General features: G+C 38.2%; 1 protein-coding gene across 2 annotated transcripts in view; it reads left to right on the top strand.

The window, feature by feature from the left end:
• The window catches only part of Tomosyn (syntaxin-binding protein tomosyn), a 1160105-nt gene that overhangs the window by 951294 nt on the left and 188876 nt on the right, over window positions 1-19935 (top strand). For both annotated transcript variants that reach the window (XM_067137527.2, XM_067137528.2), the window contains exon 16: window positions 11522-11644. In XM_067137527.2, coding sequence (XP_066993628.2) covers window positions 11522-11644 — 123 coding nt within the window. The remainder of the gene's footprint in view (window positions 1-11521; window positions 11645-19935) is intronic.

The raw sequence follows: 19935 nt of genomic DNA, 5'->3' as shown, positions 1-19935 counted from the left end.
TGAAGCCATATTGCTCTTCTTCTAGTTGCTCCTCTAAAATTATTCTCAGTCTCTGTTCGATGATGTTTTTCAGGATTTTCAGCCCATGTGATAGGGGAGTTATTCCTCTGTAGTTTGTGCATTGTAGCCTTTTTCATTTCTTGTATAGTGGGATGACTACACCCTTGTTCCAGTCTGCAGGTATCTTATTGTCATTCCAAACTGCACCGAGTACTCTATGCAACCACTGTAGACCTTGTATCCCTGCCGCTTTGATCATCTTAGCGCTAACGTCATCATATCCTGGTTATTTTCCAGTGGGTATTTTCTTCAAGGCTGTTTCTGTTTCCATCCATGTTATCGGAGGTTCTTCGGTGTATTCTTCCACAACTGATTTTGTGTTCTTCAGCTCTTCTGTTGTCCCATTTAGCAGATTCTCACAGTGATTCCTCTTCAAGACCTGCCTGATGCCACTCTCTTTCCTGATCACATTTGCATAGCTATCTTCAAGAGCCTTTATGGTGTCCATTGGTTTTCTCCTGTTTTTGACCACTTTGTACAGCGACTTCATGTTTCCTTTGCTGTCTTCCTCCAGTTTCTGAGTGAAGTCGTCCCAACACTTCAACTTTTTCTCCTTAATTATTCTCTAGGCTTTCACTTTCTTATCACGGTACACTTGTTCAAGGATTCTGATCTTCACCTCATCCCTTATATCCTGTGACTTTAGTTTTTCACAGTCCTTTTCTCTCCTAGCCAAATTTCTATCATTTATGGCTTTTTTCACCTTTGTTCCACCAGGGTGTTTGCTTCTCTTGTACTTTTGCGCTTGTCTTCTCACACACTTCAATGACTTCCTTCACTAGAACGTTCTTCAGTCTGGTCCATTCTTCTTCTCTGCTCTTCATTTAATCAGTTGGTAGCTGTCTTTTTATCCGATCTTGATACTCAGTTCTCTTTTCCTTGTCAAGGAGTTCCCATACTTTGATTTTTGGATGCCTCCTTGTTGTTACTTTAGGTACCTGGATGTCTTTCAGGTCTGCCACTAATAGCCAGTGGTCGCTATTAAGGTTCTCGCTGGGAATTACTTTGACATCCGTTATAAGACTTTTCCTCTCTTCATCTGTAATGACATAATCAATAGCAGACTTGTCCGTTCCAACTGTACCTAGTAATTTTGTGAGCGGCTCTTTTCTTGAACCAGCTATTTTTCACCATCAGACCATTCCTCAGGCAGAATTCAAGGAGATGCTCTTCCTCTAAATTTCAATTGCCATAGCCATGTGGTTCCAACACCCTCTCATAACCATTCCTTAAAGTCCCAATCTGAGCTTTCAAGTCTCCAATTATCACTGCCTTCTCGCCATCAACAGTCTGTTCTGGGTTATCCAGGAATTTGTTCTTATCGTCCTGCCTGCAACCAGTATGAGGTGCATACACCTGTAACAGTGTGCACTTCTTTCCCTAAATGTATTGTTGCTTTGATGACCCTCTCATTGACATATGAAATCTCAGTAATATTCTCAGAGTCTTTTGACACAATCAACCCAACTCCATTCCTCATTTGCTTATTGTTACCGTGCCATTAAAGGGTATAGTTTTTCCTGAGTTATTTTTTCCCTTTACCTTTCCATTTGGTCTCACTCAGGCCAAGGATAGATATTGATCTCCTTTCCATGAGATCTAGTAATTCCTCACCCTTTCTAATTAGGCTAATTATATTCATTATATTCGAGTTTGTAGTCTTTTCCATGATGTATGCATCATCACATGGCCCATCGTTTTGTGTAGGCCTGTGTGTCCCGTTATTTTTTGATATGATGCTCTTTCTATTCTTGAAAGCAACTACAGCTTTACTCTTTATACTGGCTTGCTAGGTCTAATGTACTAGGGGATTTTCTGTTAGGATTTACTCCCTTAGCCTTTGATAGTCCCCTACCATGTCTACAAGGCAGCAGTTTCCAATGAATATATTTATGATAATTACTTTTATAATTTTTGTCTTAAAGCCACTGTAATCACTACTATAAAAACACTTACAAAAGATGTATAACACCATCACAGAAATTATTTCTTTGTTCAATCACTTAATACACTCAAAAGCCTTCAGAAAAAAAAAATGGATAACATTTTAAAGATAAGCAAGTTCTATCACTTCACCACAATTCAGCCCCAAAAAGAAAAAACAAAAAAAAGAAAAAACAAAAAAAGAAACAACAAAGAGCTGTATAAGGAAAACTTTAACCTTCAAAGAACAGGATTCATTTGTTTATTATTATTATTTCATATGTTATCTCAAAGGTGTTCAGTTTATTTTTCTTATTTCCATTCTTTTGGTACATGTAACATGTATGTTACAATATAGGCTTAGATTTTGGGGTAAAGGAGGAAAGAAAAAGATCTGCACAGTAGTTAAATAAAGCCCTGGTTGGATAAGTAAGTGAATGAATGATTTTATCAGATGACATGATTTTATAGATACGTTCAGAATGATCTCACTTTTATTCAAAAGCACACTGTACTTACATCTTTTTGCATACATCCAAAACATCACTAAGCTTATTATCTTCTAGTTGTTAGAAGTTGGCTATCCTCCTTACCCTACCTTTATGTAATTGGCAAATGCTGGGGCTGTACCTTAATTAAGGCCATGCCCGCTTCCTTCCAACTCCTAGGCCTTTCCTATCCCATCGTCACCATAAGACCTATCTGTGTCGGTGTGACATAAAGCCACAAGCACTTTTTACTTAATTGGTTCAATACTGTTATCAGTTGGTCTCCAGTTGATTCAGTTCATGAGGGTAGACTAATTAATTAAGTTTACATTTTTACAATTAAATTGAAAGAAGTTACATAATGGTTAAATCTTTTCAGTACATGTAGAATTAGAAATTTAATGTTACATTTTGTAGTGTATTTTTAAAAAAATACAGTGAGTGCGCTAGTAATGAATAGATATGCCATGCTTTGTAACAAATGCATATCCTAATAAAATAATGTTAAGTACTGAATAAATATATTTAGTAACGTGTTCAGAACATAACAACATTACTAATTGATTATAAGCGGTACTGGTTTCGACCACTGTTCCGGGTCATCATCAGCTGATCACATAAAATATAAAAAACAATGCACAGGAAAATAATAGGTGATGTTTAAATATTCTACTAGTTGTAGTTCATGAAGTATTATAACACTTTTAGCGGTAGCACTGCGTGTTGGAAATTCTTAAAATCTTGAAGAGGTCGAGGATCAATCATATAAATGAAGCTAGACATAAGTTCTTGGAGAGCAGTAAAACTTATGTGCTAATGGCACTGTGTTTTTAAATGTCTATGAAACTCAATGAAAAATTTAAATAGCTCTGGGATCAAGTTTGTAAACATTGCTAGGCATGAAATCGTATAATACATTGTAATATATTTGACAATAGAAATATATAGTAAGGTTTATAAAATCTTGTATGTCAGATTCTTGAAGTTTGGAGATGCAGAACAGTTGACATTAAAAAAAAAAAAATTGTGAAAAGAAAAAAGTTAAAAAGCACAATATTAGAACAGTTGAGAATCGCATTTACACAGCGTGTGATTTCTTTAGGTAGTGTAAGGTATAAATTTAAATTTTATAATGATCTGAACTGTAAGTGATATTATAAAACCCAGTTCAATGCAGAAAAGAAAAAGAGAGAAACAAAGATGTTAATAGAAAAAATAGGTGTTGAACAGAATATAAATAATGACTGAAGCAGGCAAAAGAATGTTTTTTTTTAGTTAGGAAATGATTAATAGAGCGGGAAGTGGAATGAAGAAAGAAGAAAGGATGGAACAGAAAAGTTGTTAGAATTAAAAGTAGCCCAGCTGAGTGGCTGAGTGGCTGAAACAATTGAGGCGGCAGGTTTGATGCTGGCTCAGTCCGGTGGTATTTGAAGGTGCTCAAATATGTCAGCCTCGTGTCAGTAGATTTACTGGCAAGTAAAAGAACTCCTGCGGGACTAAATTCAGACACCTCGGCGTCTCCGAAAACCATAAAAGAGTAGTTAGTGGGACGTAAAACCAATAATAGACTATTTAGAATTCATTGTTGCAAAATGTGTTTCATTGTCATTCATGTGAAATATAAACCCTATCATTTTCAGTTACAAATTAGGTTGTAGTCCCATTGAAAGCTGTGAATGAAAAGAAAGATATCAGGGTATTGCTAGACTATAGCCCACTACAATGTCCTTTAAGCCTGGGCAATGTGCCTGCTCACTTGTTATATGTAGTAGTTGAAATTTTCTCCGTTTGGCGCTGATAGCTGATTCTGAACACTAGTTTTAGCATGTCTTGACTCGAAGCAGCAAATTCACACATGTAGAACTTTGTGGCAGATGGGTTTGCTATTTCGGTTTTTCAAACACTTCCGTTGTTGATGAACTTATACGTCTCAAAATCTGTAGGAAGAATAAGTTTCCTATTCAAAAAGTCGAAGAGCTTTACTGTACTTGTTGCCTGAAGGTTGCACAGACTTCCTATGCGTGCCGCCATGACATCTTCCTGTCTGTCAAAAATAGTTTTTCCGAGCAACGTGACCTTAGATTTTTAAGAATCAAATGAGATGGCCATATGGGTCACCTCATTAATGATTTCTGGAATGTCCTTCTTGGAACCTGTTTCTGCCTTAAAGTACCTATACATACCCTTCCATTTTTTACTAACATTTGTATTACCGCCATTTATGCTTGCCATCATGTTATCCTTAACTGACTTCTTTGCGAGATTCAATTTCTTAGCAAGTTCCTTGAATTTCTCCTTACTTCAACAGTCATTTCTAACTCTATTTCTTTCCAGTCTGCACCTCCTTCTTAGTCTCCTATTTCTCTGTTATAATAAAGTGGGTCTTTGCCATTCCTTACCACCTTGCTGATGATATGGCAGTAATAGCTGAAAATGTGAAGGACTCCGCAAAATGCTGAGAGAATTAAACAAAAAGTGTGAAGAGTATGGAATGAGTATAAACGAAAAGGAAACCAAATTCATGATACTTGGAAGTAAAGGTGAAGAAGTGACAGTCAAGATAGGGGGAGAAATTATTGAACAGGTGAATAAGTTTAAGTATCTTGGAAGTATTGTGACTGAAAACCTTCGGTCTGTAACAGACATAAAAGCTCGAATTGTCTTAGCCAAGGAAAGCTTCAACAAGAGGACAAAGCTGTTTTGTGGCCCGCTAAAGAAAGATCTGAGGAAGAGACTTGCAAGGTGTAACGTATGAAGTATAGCTCTTTATGGCACTGAAACATGGGTATTAAGGAAGGAAGAACAGAGAAGAATAGAGGCATTTGCGATGTGGATTTGGAGAAGAATTGAAGGAGTAAGCTGGGAAGATAAAATATCAAATGAGGAAGTTCTGAAGAGAGTGGGAGAAGTGAGGGGCATGCTGACAGTAATCCAAGAAAAGAAGAAAAATTGGATAGGGTATAATCTAAGACATAATATTTTACTATGAGTAGCAATGAAAGGGTAAAAGGAAAACTAGGAAGGGGAAGGAGGCAATTTCAGTTATTAGGCAGCACATAGAGAAAGAAAGAAGATTATGCAGAAGTCAGGAAAAGGGCACAAAATCGAGAGATATGGAGGTCACAGCCATTATTGGAGTTGTTGGATGGCAGAACAACCTATGATGATGACCACCTTTAAAGGTACAAACCTGTTTTCACATTCGTTAATAATTGCTTTAAACCCATCCCAGAGTCTGTTTACATTTTTATTTACCGTTTTCCACCGATCATAGTTGCTTTTTTTAAACTCCCTCATGCCTGCTTTATCAGTCTTATGGTACTGCCTAATAGTCCTACTTTTTAAGACCTTCCTTTCTATCATATTTATTTTTAACTACGTCAAAAACAGCTTCATGATCACTAATACTGTCTATTACTTCAGTTTCTCTATAGAATTCATCTGGTTTTACCAGTACCACGTCCAGAATATTCTTTCCTCTAGTTGGTTCCAGTATTTTTTGAATCAACTGTCCTTCCCATATTAACTTATTTGCTATTTGTTGGTCATGCTTCCTGTCATTTGCATTACCTTCCCAATTGACATTTGGTAAATTGAGACCTCCCATTACAATCAGATAATTTCCGTATTGTTTCCCACATAGATGATTATCTTATTAAATAATTCTGAATCAGTGTCAGAGCTACCCTTTCCCGGTCTGTAGGGCCTAAACTCCAAAAACATCAAGTTGCCTATTATCTTTAGAAATGAGCCTTACACCTAGAATTTCATGTTTGTCATCTTTAACTTCTTTGTAGCTGACAAATTCTTCTTTTGCCTGAATGAATATTTCTCATCCTACCATTTCTATCCTATCTCTACGATACGCACTCCAGTTCTATGAGAAAATTTCTGCATCCATTGTATCATTTCTCAGCCATGATTCAACTCCTATTACAATATCTGGTAAGTCTATATCTATTGTTTGTTTGTCCAACCCTTGTCCCGCTTCCCTACGGGGTCGGGTATGAGGTGAGATGAATCTGTCCTGGCGGGTTTTTATGACCGGATGCCCTTCCTGACGTCAACCTCATCAGAGGAGTTAATGAGGAAAAGAATGATGTGATATATGATAGTAGGGAGATGGTAAAACCTGGTGCCGGCACATAGCGTACTCCTGTAGAATAGCACCAAGGGGTCTGCTCAAGGCTTAACGTCTCCATCCGACGTACGAATCACCATCAACAGCGTCGTAGGCCCACGCTCCATATGAGCACTGCGGAGAGGTTTTTGGCACACAATCTAGTGATTAGAAATTGTATACCACCACCTCCCCTACCCTGTTGGCCAACATTCTGATGGTGAAATTTTTTTCGACCAACGGGACTTGAACCGTTTAACCTCGGTGTCATACTGTTTAGACTTCAGCACCTTAACGATCATGGCCACCAGGTGGGCTGTTAAGTCCATATCTATTAAATTACTTAATTCTGTTCCTTTCTTTACAATGTCCAGCCCCGCAGTGTAGGGGGCAACGTGTCCACCTGTCACCCTGCGGTCCCGGGTTTGATTCCCGGCCGGGTCAAGGGTTTTTAATTTTAAAATTTCTTTACAGTTTCTACAGTTCAACACTAACAATTTTATGTCATCCCTACTTGACTTCCAGATCTCTATACCCTTATCACCGCTCCCCAGACCACCCCGTTTCCCTGAATGCACCTTCCATTAACCCTTCTAAACAAATTTTCTAACTTATACGTACCACTGCGGTTTAAGTGAAGGCCATCTGAGTGTAGATCCCTGGATCTAGAAATCTCACTCCCACTTTTCTACATACCCACTCCATAGTCTCATTTAAATCCCCAATCACCTTCCTGTCAGTATCCCTCATACACAGTATTCCACTGATAACAATCTCCACTTCCTTAAACTTCATCCATGATGCATTTACCAGATTCCACACATTCCCTACTTTGTTGCTACTTATACCTGCTTGCCTTACGTTGTTGGTACCAGCGTGAAACACTACCACCTTCTCCTTTCCCTCCTCCTTTTCTTCTACTTTCCTTAACATCTGCCTGAACCTAATTCCCGGATTACACTCTACCCTGGTTCCCTCTCCTCCACACACTTTCCCCACATGTCTAAGAGTGGAATCCCCCATGACCAGAGCCTCAAATCTACTCACCTCATTTGGTCCTCTCCCCTCCTGGTCAGCCCTATCTTCTCTCACTGCTGCAGAAGCTACTTCCTCCTCCCTTTTCTCCCTCCCATGATCCTGTTCCACCTGTCTTTTCCTATCCTCTACTCTACAGTTCCCTTTCCTACCTTTTCCTTCTTCCTACTTCCACACTTCTCAGCAACAGTTCCCTATTCCTCATTTTCCCTCTGTTGTTCTACCTGCAGTGACTCGTATCGATTTCTCACAGACACCTGTCCTGAATTCTGATCCTGAATAGAGCCCTTAGCCTGCAGTCTCCTTTCCCTTAACCCGTGAGGCCTCACCGCGCGGTCTTTTCGACCGCACATTCATTTATTCACTTGTAATCTGCAATGAACTTACATCTCGTCTTGCTCTTGCTTCTCTTATCCTCCGCTGGATAGTTGACAACGCTAGTGCAGTAACAGTTAATCTAAATTTGTTGTCCATTGTTACCGGGAGGAAAAAACTCTGACCTCGACAGAAGTTGCGGTCTTTTCCACCGCGCACGAGGCCTTGCGTTTGGCGTTGTTCTTTTGTTTGCGTTCCGTACTGCGAGTCTTAATAGTTCTTTCTGCATGTAGTGTTATGTTCCGTGTTAGAAAACATGGATCCAAAGGAAATAGAGAGGATTGATCAACTTCTGCAAAGCGTAGAAAAAGAAGAATCAGTGAACCGAGCTCTTCAACGACAACAGCGTACTGCAAGGCGCTATTTGTTTGAAGATGACGATAGTGACTGTGAACCTTTTGATGACACTACAGCATCTGATGACGAGAATCATTCAGTGAATGAAAATGAACATGATACAGAAAGTGAGGAGTCTGGCGAATCTGAAGATGATATAGACAATCCTTGCATGGAGTACCACATCTGCTTGGTAAGGATAATAAAACAAAGTGGGATGCTCATGTAATGTGTAAAACAGGCTGTAAAAGAAAATGGAATATAGTGAAACCTTCTCATTTACCAGGTGCAATAAGAGAGGCAAGATATGTCCAATCTTCATTAGAAGCCTGGCAGTTGTATTTCCCTGACGGTGTATTGGAGGAAATTGTAGCGTATACTAATGTATGGATTGATAAAAATTGGACTAACTCTAGCCGGCCACATGTTGCTGCCAATACAAATATTGTAGAACTCAAGGCTGTAATTGGCCTTCTTTATTTGGCAGGTGTAGTCAAATCAAGACATTTGAACTTGAAGGACTTATGGGCTATAGATGGGACGGGTGCTGAAGCTTTTCGCCTTACAATGTCCAGAACACGATTCCAGTTTATCTTACGTGCACTCAGGTTTGATTATATAAATGATCGAGGTAACAGGGTGATAGTTGATAAATTAACTCACATCAGGAAGATCTTTGAGGACTTTGTGATCAGATACATGAAATATTATTCACTTAGTGAATATCTCACAATTGATGAGATGTTACAGGGGTTTCATGGTCGTTGCCAATTCACGCAATATAATCCATATAAGCCGGATAAATACGGAATCAAAGTATTTTCCATGGTATATGCCAGAACAATTTATACGTATAAAATGGAAGTTTACGTAGGAAAACAACCGGAAGGGTCTTATCAAGTTGACAACAGTGGCAAAAGTGTGGTCGAGCGGCTAGTTCAACCAATTTCTGGGTCTGGACGCAATATTAACATGGACAATTGGTACATCTCAGTACCATTAGCCGAATCATTGCTCAACGATCACAATCTTACAATCGTGGGAACAATGAAGAAAAATAAACCACAAATTCCTCCAGTTTTTGTTCAAACCAAGCCTTGTAAAGCAAATACTGGCCTATTTGCGTATAGAGGACAGCAAACACTTCTCTCATATGTACCAAGAAAAAACAAAAATGTACTTCTTCTTTCTGCGATGCATGAAGGAGATAACATAGACCCAGATTCAGGAGAAGCGAACAAAGCCGAGATGCCTACTTTTTATAACCTCACGAAAGGGGGCGTTGATGTCGTAGACAGGATGAAGTCTGAATACTCTGTCTCTAGAATCAGCAGTCGCTGGTCCCTAACATTATTCTACATGCTTTTGAACATTGCTGCCATCAACAGTTTTATTATTTTTAGATACAAGCCTAACAGACGTGGCATAAATCGCCAGAAATATTTGAAGGAGCTCTCAATGATACTACGAAATGGTTACATAATTCATCTTGCATCAAATGACTGTATTGCTCCTGATGTAAAGATGGGTTTGCGTAGCATTTTGGGTATTGAAAAAGAAGACCAACGTCACCAAACTGTAAATCAGATAGACAATGGTCGCTGTGCTTATTGTGACAGAAAGAAGAATCGGAAAACCAAAACTAAATGCGTTTCATGTTCACGTTTCATATGTAAAGAGCACACATGGCCATCATATGTCCAGTGCGTGGAGAAAAGTGTTGAAATCGTACAGGAGGAGGGGGATGATGAATAAATTCTTCAGCATTTGTGAGATCTGGCAAGTTCTGAACGGTTTTCCTGTATTGTACTCAATGTTAAGTTCCGAGATTTGTTTTGAAGGAGCCATAGGTGATGAAAATTACTAATGACTGGTGCATTGCGACTTGAGTGGGTTTTCATTATTTAATGTTTATTATTGTTTGCATTTTACATTTCCAGGGTTCAATTTTTAAACATCGGTAGCCATAAGTTCTTACGGACAGATGTTCAAAGTAGACAGTTGAAATGAATATATCTTTATTTTGTGTCTTGTATAATATTTTCTCAGCTGATTACACATATATTTGTGTAACAAAGCTATTATATGACATTTCGGTGTATTGTGTTAAAATAATTTATGCATTAAATAATGGCCAATGAATTCTGTGTGGTCGAAAAGACTGCGCGCGAGTTCTGGCGAAAAAATATCAGTGCAAGTTCTCCTGGGTTAAAACATTAGACCACCTGTCTTCTACAATTCCTCCCTTTCCTTCCCATCCTTCTTTTAAACGTACTGTATCCTGTACATTGTTTGAGGGAGGCCTACCTTCCTTCCTGTCTTCTGAGAGAAGCCTCATTATCTCCCTCAAACTCTCCATCTGCTCCCTCATACTCCTTAATGCCTGCCCACACTCACAGTTCCTACACTTAACAAACCATGATGAATACTAAACATTTTAAGAAATGGAAGTTTATTAAGTAGGCTGTACTTTGTCTCATAGGCATACCTGGAATCTGGAAAATATATAGTGAATACATTCTCATTATATATATATGAAGTAAAATATTTCTTGTCTTACTCTTTGATGTATATATATTTGTCCAATACACAGTACAATTTGCATAGTTCTGTTATGCTAGGAGAGTAGCATTTAGGGAAATTTCTAGTGAATGTTACCTTTTAAACTCATTCTTAAGTCATAGAAGTGTACTCTTTTATTTGCAAAGTGTAAGTAAACCTCCAAGAAATTTGTGATAATGTGCTCCTTTCAGTTGTGCATGTATTTAGAGACTTAAACATTTACACCTTACCATTTTGTGTCAGGAAGTATTACATGGAACTGTAAGAACTGTTTATGTTTGGGAAGTCCCAGTTTTTATCAAGTCCCATTAAAGCAAATTTTACTGTATATTTCATTCTAGATGGAAGGTAATGTATATAATTTCTTTAAGTGATGTAAGAGGAAGAGTGGATGATGAGTTTTGTAGCAATGATTAGAATACCATAGATGAAATCGATGATTTTGGCAGAAAATGACATATAAATGGGAATGTTCACCTTTGTTGATTTCTCCCTGTTTATATTCCTCATTACTCATTAGTTTAAGTCTGAGCTACAAAATATTCCTTTCCTTTATTGCTGTGCTTTGCTTAAGTTGATTTTTGTGTCACATATATGTATATATTGATCAAATAAATTGCAGGTACAATATTTCGACTGAAAGGCTGCATACTGACAATGTCCTTCCTAGACTGCAATGGAGCGCTTATTCCATATTCGTACGAAGCCTGGAGGGATGAGAATAAAGAAGGAAAGGAGAGAATAAGTAAGTTATAATGTTCATGACTCTAAAAATTTCGGTATGATAATATGACATTCTGACCTTCTTAATTGAAATAATTAATAGTGATAAAGGAGAAAAGTAGTTATGGGAAAAGATATTAAGATTGATGATTTCATGGCTCATAATTGTAAACATAATAAGAAGCTTTTGCCGTGTCAGAAAACAAGGTAAAATTCTTTACTTTTCGTAGAGAACTTTGCTCCGTGTCTTCAAAAGAAAATCTCACGAGATGGATTTTTCTTTGGTGTTCCTTGATACCAGTACCACTGGACCGGCATGTTTGGCCAGCGTATACCTTGTTGCAAATATAAGGAATTTTGTACATGCCAGGGTGTAATAGTGGGGACAATTTGTCCCAGCTTTTACCTAAACTGTGAGCAATTTTTGTGATGGTGCCAAACACGGTTTTTATACTGTGCTTTCGGAGGACCTTGGAAATTTTATCAGTGGTATTGTGGATGAAAGGAAGTTCTCTTCACTTCTTATTTTGTGAATAAGGATGCAGGGCTCTATGAATCTGTACATCATTGTAACCATTACCCTCGAACGTGACTTAGAATGTGTCCATCTCCTCCTGGATATTTTATTGTGAGTTTCATGCTAATGCCGTGTTTTTGTGGTGGTGGTGGTGGTGGTGGTGGTGATGATCCACAGATTAGGGACTGAATTTACAAAAATATCTCAATAAAGACAACATCTAAAAGTCCTGGATAGTTAAATGTGATATTTTAAGTGCACTTATCCAATATCTGTAATAAAATAAAAAGAAAGAAACAATGTCCAAGCGCTTATTATTCTCTCATGAACTCTTGTGTAGTGAAAGCCATTATCTGGCAATTTCCTTTAAATTTCCTAATTGATTTCTTTTTTTATGGGCATTTCTACCTGGTATCTTCCCCTTTTAACCCATACACTAGCATTAATGAAACGTTTCTCACATTCCACATGCTCTGGTAAATGTGTTAAATGACTTACTTCCTATTATCACCCAGAATCGTTGAATCTGGTTCTCTAGACCGAGGTCAGATCTAATGAGTGATTTAGGTTCTTCTTTATTACCTCCACCTTCACTAATTTGCTGTGGGTACTCTCCACTTAGAATCCACACTAGGCGAGTGTCCTGAAGTTTAGGATAACCTGTGCAAGTCTTCTTTCCCTCTTTCATAAGATGCAAGAAAAACTGAGCACTGATTAATAAGAGAGTGGTCTGCAGAAGGTGGAAGTTTGGATCAGCAAGGATAACATCATTCAGGATATTCCATTCCCTGTAGTTGATGTATGATGCAGGGATATTGCCAGTTATCCTAGGTAGTATTATGCATTTACATGTTAAAAATAAATGTTGCTGATCATCGAGAGTACTATATTTACTGCTGAATTAGCTTCTGTGCCAGGATATAGCGGTTGTCCTTTTCTTCTCGAGTGTAAGCTGTTGCACCGCCTGTTCAAAGATGAAGTTGTTGTTTCGGGAGCCACTATCTACTAACGCATGCAAGTGATGATATCTTTCATTTGAGTCCTTGATTTTAACTGAGACTGTGCTCAGAAGTGCTTTCGGAGTACTTCTGAGGGAGCAATATGACAACTGTCATGTATCGTGATTTTATGGATTTTGTGCCGTGTTGTTGTTTGTTTGTTTTGGGCTTGATGTTGTTCAATTATCTTCCTGTTCCAACATGTGATGGTATTTCTTGCATGCTTTACATGCAGTCTTAGAACTGTCCACTTTCCTCTTGTGTGATAGAGTTATACAGTTGGTATAATGTTCAAATTTTTTGTCAGAGCTTAATTTGAGGAAGTCCCATCTATGCTCTTCTGAACAGAAGTAACATGTTTCTGCTGTCAAAATGTATGATTGTTGTTGTGATGTCATTCATGACCTTGGTTGGGGATGATTGTTTGGACTGGTCGCAGATGGTTGAGTATCCATCACTAATCTCGTGGCAAATATAGGGTCTTTTGTTGACCTGTCCTGTCGAAATCCATACTGCTCTTCTTTTAAATTTCTTTCCACCCTTCCTCTCATCCTCCTCTCTCTTATCCTCTCTAATATTTTGGCTACTTTTGACAGCAGTGTAATTCTTTGATAATTGTCACATACCTTCCTGTCACCTTTCTTAAATACTGGTATTATTACACCTTTACATCAATCATTAGGTACTTGCTTTTTCCTCCATATTCACCTTAGCAGTCTATATACCAATGTAGACCAATAGGTCCTGCTGCCTCTACCATTTTCACACATATTTCATCCATCCCTGCTGCTCTTCCTGGTTTTATTTGTGTAACAGCCATTTCACCTCTCCATTTCTGGATCATCCACATTTATCTCTACACTCTCTTCATTTCTCACATTCAGGAGTTTATCAAAGTAATCTTTCCACCTATTCTTTACCACCTCTGGGTCTGTTATTACATTTCCACTCTCTTCTTTCACTTGTTTTTTGTAGATTTTTTCTTACTTTTTATCAGTCCATACACCATTCTTTTTCCATCATTTACATATTTTTCTAACTCTTGTATGAATCTCTCCCACCATGTTTTTCTTTTCCTCATTTACCACTTTTTTACACTTAATTTCCTGGTACTTAATCTTACTTCCTTTTTTCCTATCTCTCATCCATTGTTGCCATGCTTTCTTCTTTTGTTGAACAACTTCACCTTTCCATTCCACCAAGGTGTCTCATTTACCTTCACTCTCACCAAAGTTCTGCCACAAATCTTCTCTCCACAGCTTACAAATGTGTTTTTAAATTTGGTCCATCCTTCTTTTACACTTTCCATTTTTGATATAGGGATGTGCTGTTTTAATTTCTCCCAAAATTTCTCCCAAGTTCCTTTAATTCCCATACTTTTATTTTCTTCTGTCTTATTTATTTTACTCTCACAATTCTACCTATTTTAAATTTTGCCACAACTACTCTATGGTCTCCATCAAATGCCTTACCTGGTAGTGCTGTTACATCCATTGACTGTTTACGATTTGTTTTCTCAACCAAAATATAATCGATAACTGTTTTTGTTCTTCTTTCATCCCAGCCATATCTAGGGATCTCTGTACTGTTCTTCTTTCTAAGCCAAGTGTTACCCACAATAATTCCATTTCTCTCACAGAAATCTATCAACTTATCTCCCTCGCTGTTTCTTTTTCCATATCCCAACGGACCAATCCCTTCCTCTTTTCCAGTTCTGTCATTTCCAACCTGCGCATTGAGGTCTGCAATCACTATTACTTCCACATCAGTAATTACTTCCTCAAATGTCTCCAAGAATACGTCTGTATTTTCCTCACTGTATGCAGTTTGGGTTGCATAAACTTGGATGAAATCTTTCTCTTTCTTCTGTCCTTGGTTGTACTCTGATTACTCCATCGCTAACGTAGTCCACCTTATCCACATTTTCATCCACGGTTTTGTTAACAATCACTCCTTCTCCATTCTTTGCCTCACCTCCTCCACTCCAGTATAGGGTGTACCCTGTACTCGTCTTCTTCACTCCCTTTCGCTTCCACCAGACCTTACTCAGTCCCATCATTGCAACATTCTCTTTCTCCATAAAGTCAATCAACTTCTCCTGTCAGGGTCATACCATCTATTATTCTCACCATAATATTTTCATTTCTCTGTACTACTGTAGGAGCACATATCAACGCTAACAGAGGGCATTTTGAACATTTCATGTAAGAAAGAGTTTCATATATGTTAGTACGTTCTGTTGCTGTGTGTTGCCCATGATAGTTGTACTATGTAGAGTTGCAGAAAATGAATTGTAACGTGGAAATAAAACATTTCTGGATGCATGTTCACGTAACCCGTTTTCTTCTTCTACGTGTAAGGAATTTGTCCTGAAAGATTGACTGCACCACTGTGCATTTCAAACATTGTTAGGGCAAATAATAATTTTATATTAGAATAAAATAGTAATAGTAGAAATAATTTTAAACACACTGTAACCGATGTTAAAAATTAAATAACTGGAAAGGAGGTTCAACCATTATTCAGGATATAGTGGGTTCGAACCCCACTGTCGGCAGCCCTGAAGATGGTTTTCCGTGGTTTTCCATTTTCACACCAGACAAATGCTGGGGCTGTACCTCAGTTAAGGCCACAGTCGATTCCTTCCCACTCCTAACCCTTTTCTGTCCCATCATCGCCATAAGACCTATCTGTGTCGGTGCGACGTAAAGTAACTTGTAAAATTAAAAAAAAAAAAAAAAAAAAACACACTGTAAATAGTTATGTAACATTAACACTAGAAAGACGGAATGAATCACACCACCTAGAAAGACAGAGGGGTCAAAAATGACCCTCGAGTGATATATAAGTTTTATTCTATTATTTGTGAATACAGATGTGGGGATATATTTTCTACATTGAAAATAAATATCAGTGACTTTCTTGATTGTATGGTTTAGAACATAATATTCAGTCATATCAAAAATTCTGTTATAAACGGATGTAAAATCAACTAAAAATAACAAGCAGTTATTATATGGATAAAAAATGAAAGTCACTTGTCTGATTAGTTTTCTATTTTCATGAACCTGTGTGTCGATACTAAGCACATCCTTCAATGGTCTGAAGAGAACGTGATGAAGTACAGTTTGTGAATGAGTGTATTGTAAACCTCAAAGCTTACAGACAATGTACACAGGTGACGATCATTTTCTCTTTTCCAATACATCTATTGCAGACAACCTTTTTGCATGCCTTACACACATGCCCACCATTCCTGTCCTTGCATTTGTTGCACACTTGGTATTTCCTGCTTTTTTGCCAGGTTATGATTCTATATCACTATCATCTGCAGTACCGGTATCAGTCCTTTAATTTCTGCTCTGGGTGTTTGCTGCAGTAAGTTCCTCAGTGAGTTGTAGGAGAAAGTATTCTTGATATTTGCAACCTATTTGTACAACACCCAAGTGTTTATTTCCACTAATTTGAGAACATTACTGAATGTGTGTAACAGCCACCTATATGCAGCTGGCTTGACAGTATACTTTCTGGCCATTTGGTTCACAATGTCGGCTCCATACTTAGTTCCGTTGTAACATGTTACGGTGTTGGGTTTCTTCTTTTTGTCATTCCCACCTGGACATCAGGATGAAGTGAACTGAGCACAAATACATTCTTTCTGACTTTGCCTTGATAAATACTCGAAAGTTATGTTGTTCCTTTTTAGAACTTGTGCTCGGGAAATTTTTACCTCCAGCGGAACCTCCCTTCTTACCCGATTTATTGTACTAAGAAGACTGGTTTCCTGGGATTTACGCTTTTCAGCTAAATTCAGTGATGTAAAAAATCTGTCACAAGTGACATTCCTACCCTTGTTTATGAAAGGGGCCATGAACTTTTCAACAATATAACTGCCCAAATGCACATTTTCAGGGTGCTGTTCATCCCTTCCTAGATAAGGAAATATATTCAAGACATATTTCAATTCTTTATCCATGGGCATTCAGAATTTCTGCCCATGCTTGTCGGGCTTGGATGCCATAAATTGCAAAATGTGACATTGAGTTTAGTTGGAGAACAGTAGCTCATCAGTTGTAATCCAAGCTCCAGGTTTATAGTAGATCTGACAATTTGAAATATTCCCATACTTCTGATATCAGGACAAACTTATCAATTTTACGTCTCTCTGACCTTGAGGATCTGATATCGAATCTCAAGAATCTAAAAATTTCTATAAAATGATCTTGGGACATAGCATTCTTACACAAATCAAGCCCCCACTTTTTGGACCAGAACGATTTTAAACCCAGGGTTCTTGCACAAGTTGCCCCACGAGCATACCATATACTGTACCTAGAAATGCTTCAAGTTCGCCCATATTTACAGACCAGTTCATACATTGCTGCTGCCTTTTAGCCTTTGTTTTCATACATTTCTGTATGTGTTTGAGGATAAATTCATCCATGAAGAGTCTCTATGAGCTTGGGGATGGACTCATCAACAATATTTCATTTTGCATGTGGTGCTGGACCTGACTCCTCCTTAGAGTCATCTTCACTTAGTTCCTGGAGAGAAACTACTGTCTTCTGGTCTCAAATACCTTCTGTGCTCTGTATTTGAAGAATCATTTGTAAAACAAACACAACAAAAAAATGACAACAAACTGTTTATAATACTAGTTTAACAAGCTCCCTACTGCAAATGGTGGGATGGTAGGTTTGTTCTAACCTTGACTCACGGTGGTGGAGTTGGGAGGGGGTAAATAAGTAAAGGTAACAGATGGAGTGGAGTAGGGGAAGAAGCAAGTAGTCTGCATCACGGATAGGAAACAAATTAGAACCAAAGTTATTGAAATACGATGTGAGTTCTTGTAAAATCTACTACAGGTCAAAATTGACCCTTCCGTCTTTCTAGGTTAATTGAATTATGGGAGCCAAGCTGTTAGGGCTGGGGCATCCAAATTTTAACAGCAGCAAATAAAGCCTAAATGATGAAAAGTCATACAGTCTGAATGAAATCTAAAATTATGGCAACTGCAGAGTGTTGAATTCATAAAAAGGTAAAAAAATGACCCCTCTGACTTTCTAATGTTAATGAAACAGTAATTTTGAAGCTTGTTTTCTTGGTGATTGGTACTTAGGATAAATGTCATTTCCTCTGAAAAGGAGTGATTAAAGTTGGATAATAAAATATCATAAATAAATGTGGAGCCTCCGTGGCTCAGACGGCAGCGCGTCAGCCTCTCACCACTGGATACCGCTGTTCAAATCCCGGTCACTCCATGTGAGATTTGTGCTGGACAAAGCGGAGGTGGGACAGGTTTTTCTCCGGGTACTCCAGTTTTCGCTTCATCTTTCATTTCAGCAACACTCTCCATTATCATTTCATAGCATATATCACTCATTAATAAATCACCTTGGGAGTGGCGACCCCCATTGTAATAACAGCCTATATATGTTTCATTCATTACATCCCTGACCCGGTCAATGACTGGAAAACAGGTTGTAGGTTTTCATTTTCAAATAAATGTGGCATTTATGTGTTTGTGTTGTTTCATTGTTATAAGAAAAGAAACATATTCTATGCTTGATGTTTTCATGAAAACTCTTTAAAAAATTTCTCATATCATCCTGATGCAGGTCATCAGGAACCTCAAAACTAAAATCACTACTTAGAGATGTAGCTTGTTTTTTCTAATGACTAAACTTACTTAGCTACAATTAATGGTTATTTACAAGTTTATGTGCATTTGAGTCTTCCAGTCATCACAGTTTATACTCATGAATGTAATCGAACACACAGCCCTTTGGCTTGCCAAACTCCCACTCTCCAACACTGCCTCTCACAGCGCAGGCTCATTCACAGAGTTCCACTACAAGGCTGATCATAATCACTACTGACTTACTCCCAAATGACTCCCAACTATCTCAAGACTGTCTGACGTGCACTAGCCCTTTTCTTTTTATAAACTGGAGGAGATTCTCACAGTTTCTACTTCCAGACCATTCTGGATGACTTCTCCATTGTTAATCAGCTTCCAGCTTCTTCTAAGAAGATTACTTATCGCGAGCATCAACAATTCGCCAGTGATATTGTTTTGCTCGCTGCTTGCCCTGCACATATTGTCTCTTCTTGCAGCATTGTTGTATTGCCAGCCCCCTTCCAGTTTTGGCCTTCATTGTCATGATATGAAAATGCTGGGATGGTATCTTTTTTCTCCCAAGACAATCACATACAGTACTAAAAAATATCTGAAGTGATATGCATGGGCTACTTATGCAGGGCTCATTTCCATTATGTCTCCACCAATCTCAAGAATTCCTAGCAGGTAATTGGTAACAATATATTTCGTCGTATTACTTGCTTTGATGTCATATATGCTGATCTCAATTAGTCTTTGAAAAAGAAATTATAAAAATATTTAATTTATTAGTATGTACAGTTGCTCAAGAAAAGAATGAGCATTCTCTTGATAACTGTTTTGGCCGAGTTCCAACAGTGGGTCTACACAAGAACCTTCTCAGCGGTATCAAGGATTATGAGTACGAGGGTTGGAACTTAAATAGTGGCAACACTGCTGTGGAGACGCTATGCAACGGAATCTAATATTGTCGCTGATAGCACACGTTGGTTACTTATCTACCTTACCTCAGAGCAAATAGACTCGCACTTCCTGCATCACCTGCGTGCACACAAGCGAGAGAAACACAGTCACTTGTGAGCTAACAGTCTAACGTAACGTCACTATGTTTTCCAAACAGGAACAACGTAGTTGGATTAAGATTTAATGAGGTCGTACAGCACAACAGTGTCATCAAG

Source organism: Anabrus simplex, chromosome 1 (genome assembly GCF_040414725.1).
Source record: "Anabrus simplex isolate iqAnaSimp1 chromosome 1, ASM4041472v1, whole genome shotgun sequence".
In the NCBI taxonomy this organism is placed as follows: domain Eukaryota; kingdom Metazoa; phylum Arthropoda; class Insecta; order Orthoptera; family Tettigoniidae; genus Anabrus; species Anabrus simplex.
This window is presented reverse-complemented; position numbering and strand designations above follow the sequence as displayed.